The sequence below is a fragment of the Myotis lucifugus genome, unplaced genomic scaffold (assembly GCF_000147115.1).
Source record: "Myotis lucifugus unplaced genomic scaffold, Myoluc2.0 scaffold_13, whole genome shotgun sequence".
In the NCBI taxonomy this organism is placed as follows: domain Eukaryota; kingdom Metazoa; phylum Chordata; class Mammalia; order Chiroptera; family Vespertilionidae; genus Myotis; species Myotis lucifugus.
The window spans coordinates 15,133,131-15,138,526 of NW_005871061.1; the positions used below are offsets into that span (position 1 = coordinate 15,133,131).

At 52.2% G+C, this 5,396-nt stretch overlaps 1 protein-coding gene across 1 annotated transcript in view; it reads left to right on the top strand.

The window, feature by feature from the left end:
• The first annotated feature begins 5,086 nt into the window (after positions 1-5,086).
• Positions 5,087-5,396, top strand: part of PRRG1 (proline rich and Gla domain 1) — a 166,280-nt gene continuing 165,970 nt past the window's right edge. Inside the window, exon 1 of the mRNA XM_023750460.1 lies at positions 5,087-5,101. Coding sequence (XP_023606228.1) covers positions 5,087-5,101 — 15 coding nt within the window. The remainder of the gene's footprint in view (positions 5,102-5,396) is intronic.

The following is a 5,396-nucleotide window of genomic DNA, read 5'->3' on the forward strand; positions in this document are numbered from 1 at the left end:
GGGGTGGGCAAACTTTTTGACTCGAGGGCCACAATGGGTTCTTAAACTGGACCGGAGGGCTGGAACAAAAGCATGGATGGAGTGTTTGTGTGAACTAGTATAAATTCAAAGTAAACATCATTACATAAAAGGATACGGTCTTTTTTTTTTTTTTAGTTTTATTCATTTCAAACGGGCCGGATCCGGCCTGCGGGCCGTAGTTTGCCCACGGCTGGGCTAGAGCCATAACCTCCCCATCGGCCCTGCCCTGAGTGTGACAGGGTGCAGCGCCCCAACCCCCTGATCCGCCCTGCTCTGTGTGTGACAGGGGGCGGTGCCCCAACTCCCCTATCGGCCCTACTCTGTGAGTGACAGGGGGGAGCTCCTCAACCCCCTGATGGGCCCTGCTCTGTGCATGACAGGGGGGAGCTCCCCAACCCCCTGATCGACCCTGCTCTGTGCGTGACAGGGTACAGAGCCCCAACCCCCCTGATGGGCCCTGCTCTGTGAGTGACAGGGGCCAGCGCCCGAACCCTCTGATTGGCCCTGCTCTGTGAGTGACAGGGGGTGGCACCGCAACCTCCCCATCGACCCTGCCTTGAGTGTGACAGGGGACGGTGCCCCAACCCCCCAAACGGCCCTACCCTGAGCATGACTGAGGGTGGCATCGCAACCTCTCAATCCGCCCTGCTCTGTGCATGACAGTGGGCGGCGCCCCAACTCCCCAATCAGCCCTGCTCTGAGCCCGACCAGGGGCTGCACCTAGTGATTGGGCCTGCCCTCTGCCACCTGGGAGCAGGCCTAAGCCAGCAGGTCGTTATCTCCCGAGGGGTCCCAGACTGCGAGAGGGCACAGGTCGGGCTGAGGGACCCCCCTCCCCCCGGAGTGCACAAATTTTTGTGCACCAGGCCTCTAGTTTTATATAAAAGTGTAATAAATGCTGTATTATCTTTCTACTCCTACATAACAACTTACCCCTAAACCTAGCATCTAAAATAAGAAACATTTATCTTACACAGTTTCTGAGAGTCAGCAATCCAGGAGTGGATATGGTGGGTGGTTTTGGATCAGGGTCTCTCATGAGGTTGCTATCAAAATATCAGCTAAGGCATGCAGTTATGTGAAGGCTTGAAGGATACTGGAGGATTTGCTTCAAGGTGGCTTAGTCACCTACCTGTTGACAGAAGCCTCAGTGAAAGCTAAAAAATAAAGACCACATATTACTTTATACAGTAGGTCCTCGGGTTACGTTGGAGATCCATTCCTACGGTGTGACTTAACGTGATTTTCGCCATAAGTCGGAACCCACCTACAGAAGCACCTACATCACTCACATGGAGCACATACACAGCAGTAATGAAGTGAAACAGCAAAAAAAAAAAAAAATTAAAAGATAACAATTCCTGACCTTTAGTTGTAGTAAATAAATAATAAAAAACATAAAGCACATATGTACATAAGTCGAAATAATGGAACTTTTTTTTTATAAATACTGTAAATGGGAGACGGTGACGTAACCATGAAATGACGTCTGACAAAACCCAAGGACTGCCTGTATGTGTGTGTGTGTGTGTGTGTGTGTGTACATGTGTGTTTTTACATGTGCTTTTATCTATTTTATCCTGTTTGCATGTAGCTTTGTTGAGGTATAGTTGACATACTATTGACATGCATGCACATATTTAAAGTATACAATTGGATAGATTTTTATGTACATGTAATAGTATACCCATGAAATTGTCATCACAATCAAGATAACAAATAATCTACCACTCCAAAATGTTTCCTCCTCTCCTATATTATAAAAGAGAAACATGCAAATTAACTGTCCCTCTGCTATGCTCAAGCCACACCCACAAGCCACATCCACCAGCAAATGAGGAGTGAGTATGCAAATTAACTCAACAAAGATGGTGGATAATTTCCATACACAGAGCAGAGTGGGAGAGCTGGCAGCTTGGGGGGATGTGGCTCCCTTGGTCGCTCTCTTGGTTGCTCCCTTGGGGAGACATGGCTCCCTCAGTCGGGGAAAATCCAGAGCGTGGGGTGCACCAGGAATTCTGGGAATAGTAGTTTTGGTGGCAGCCCCAGGACCGGAAGTGGAAGCCCAGAGTGGGGGGAGCACCAGGAATACTGGGAATCATAGTTCTGATGGCAGCCCCAAGACCAGAAGCGGAAGCCCAGAGTGCAGGGAGCAACAGGAATGCGGGGAATCGTAGTTCTAGACACTAGAGCAGTGGTTCTCAACCTTGGCTGCACATTAGAATCACCTGGGAATTCTTTTAAAATCTTAATTTTCTGGGCCTCATCCTCCGGAAATTCTGTTTATTTGTTATTAACGTTGTGGCCCCACCCCATAAAAAAAAAACAACAGAATTTCCGGAGGATGAGGCCCAGAAATCAGGATTTTAAAAAGATTCCCAGGTGATTCTAATGTGCAGCCAAGGTTGAGAACCACTGCACTAGAGCAAAATGAGCCTGGAGCAAGTTATTGTTGTGGTTGGGGATGGAGGGAAAGCAAAGGTGAGAGACATAAGTAAAATCAGAGTGTCTAGGAAAAATTAAAGGGAAGATATCCTAAAACTTCCAGGAAATCTCCAACAATGGAGCAAAGAAAAAAAAAAGCCTCTATCATTCTGTGAGCAACAAACCAAACTGGGTTGGAAGTCTCAGACAATTCGCTCATATGATTGCAAAGAAAGACAGAAACTCGCAGATTGGAGAGGGCTCCCCTGAGGGTTCCCAGATTGGAGAGGGTGCAGGTCAGGGTGAGGGATCCCCCTCTCCCCCAGAGTGCACGAATTTTCATGCACCGGGCCCCTAGTCCTATCTAATAAAAGAGAAACATGGTAATTAGCCGTACTTCCGCTACACTTCCCATTGGCTAATCAGGGCAATATGCAAATTAACTACCAGCCAAGATGGCGGCCGGCAGCCAGGCAGCTTAAAGCTAATAGGAGGCTTGCTTGCTTCAGTGACGGAGGACTCCAACGTTCCCCGCCTGCTGCTGCCGGCCTCTGAGTTTGCAGTTTGAAACATTGTAACAAATATAGAAGCTAAACAAAACCCCAGTAACCTGTTCTCAGTTAGCCGGGATCTCAGAGCTGGAGTCCCAACAAAGTTTCAAATACAGAAAGTAAACAAAGGCCAGAAACCTGCTTTCAGCAGCTGAGCCTCAGAGAGAAAGCCAGCTCTCAGCTCCAGTGACAGCCATAGAAGGTAAATAAATGCCAGAATAAAAAAAAAGAAAAAAAGGAGAGGTTTGGAGCTTCAGTCGCCTGCCAGCCTGAAAACAGCCCTCAGCCCCTCACCCAGACTGGCCAGGCACCCCAGTGGGGACCCCCACCCTGAAGCAACAAGATGGCGGCTAATTTGCATACTGAAGGCAGGCAGCAGCAGGCAAGGCTGTCTGCGGTCTGGGACCCGGATCTGTGACCCTGCCAGGCGGGGGGCAGTGCTTGAGGCTGTCCGCAGTCCCAGGACCTGGATCTGTGACCCTGCTGGGCAGGGGGCCCACGGGAGGCTGTCTGCAGTCCGGGACCCAGATCTGTGACCCTGCCAGGTGGGGGGCAGTGCTTGAGGCTGATCGTGGTCCCGGGACCCGGATCCGTGACCTGGTGGGCAGGGGGGCAGCACGGGAGGCTGTCTGCAGTCCAGGACCCAAATCTGTGACCCTGCCAGGCGGGGGGCAGCGCTTGAGGCTGTCCACTGTCCCGGGACCCAGATCCATGACCCTGCCGGGCGGAGGGCAGTGCTTGAGGCTGTGTGTGGTCTTGGGACCCAGATCTGTGACCCTGTCATGCGGAGGGCAGTGCTTGAGGCTATGCACGGTCTCGGGACTCGGATCCGTGACCCTTCACGGCAGGGAGGCAGCCATTAGCGCCCAGGAGTGACTGCGCAAGATCTGCCTCCTGGCTCAGAAGGTGCAGGATCGCAGGGACAGCCACCTTCGCGGGCCAGACTGACGTCCTCCTGGCCACACCACGGGGGTTTGCGGATCTGCAAAGCCAGAGGCCTCTGGTGTGCACATACCCCCCTGGCGTGCGAACATCCCCCAGCACACTGTCACCCTCCCACACCTGCAACAGTTGCAAACCAAGGCGTGCACAAGTTCCCCCCGCCTTTCTACCACACTTCCATCAACCCGGCATGCCAAACACCCCCACAGGATGTGCACACATCCCCTCTGATGCGCTCACGTCCTTTGGAGAGTGTCTGGGTGTTCTGGGTGCTGAGAGTGGGCGCCTGTGAGATGACAGTGAGAGGGCGGAGTGGTGATACCCTGTTCCCACGGAGGCCAGTGCAGCTACGAGATCACCTCTGGGGGGTTATTGCAGGTGCTGAGGCAGGAGCAGGTGCAGACAGACACATCTGATGGGCGCGGGCAGCCCTCTCTGAGGTGCCTTTGGTCAGCGTTCAAGCTCAAGAGCCCAGAGGCAGAGAGGAATTCCGTCCTCTCAGTGAAACAGTGGGATAGTCGGGGCGACTGTAGAGGAGGAATGTGCACTTTGGGTGCCAGCACCCATGAGCGAAGGCTGCACTGACTGAGCCTTGCTTGCTTGGGGCCTAGCACACTCCTGCCAGGCAACGGGTGACAGGATGTGCTTTTCCGAATTAATGAGATAAAACATTGATTCTCCTGCTGCCCACAAAGATGGAAAGTGAAGTGGGGAGACATGTGGGGAATGAGCAAGGTTCCCTGTGTGGGGGTTCCAAATCTGCTGTTGGTTTCTTTCACCACGGACTAGAGATATACAGGGTGTCCCCCCAAAATGTATACACACTTTGAATACCTACTAATTCCAATGGTTTTAAGTATAAGAAAGGAACAACAATGGAGCTGTTATCTGTTACAAGTATGGGCACAAACAGGTAGTTGGACATTCCCTGAGGGGTCTCAGATTGGAGAGGGTGAAGGCCAGACTTGAGGGGCCCCTTCTCCCCCCCTACACCAGTGCACGAATTTCGTGCACCGGGATACTAGTCTAATCTAATAAAAGAGAAACATGCAAATTGACCGCACCTCTGCTACTCCCTAAGCCACGCCAACCAGCCAATCAGAGCAACTATTTGAAAATTAACCCAACCAAGATGGCCACCGGCAACCATGGAGCTGGCGCAAGTAAGAGGCTTGGTTGCCCCTGCAATGGAGGAAGCCAAGCTTCCCGCCTACCCTTGCCCACTGTGGCCTCTGCTCGAGGCAACAAAGTTTCAATTATAGAAGATAAATAAATCCCAGATACCTGCTTCCAGCCAGCCTCCACTGGGAGGTTGGATGGCTGGGGGCTGTGGCCAGCCTGCAAACAGCCATCAGCCACTCACCCAGACTGGCCAGGCACCCCAGGGGGGACGCCCACCCTGAAGGGGCTGTTGGCCACCCTGCAAACAGACATCCCCTTCACCAGGCTGGCCACACC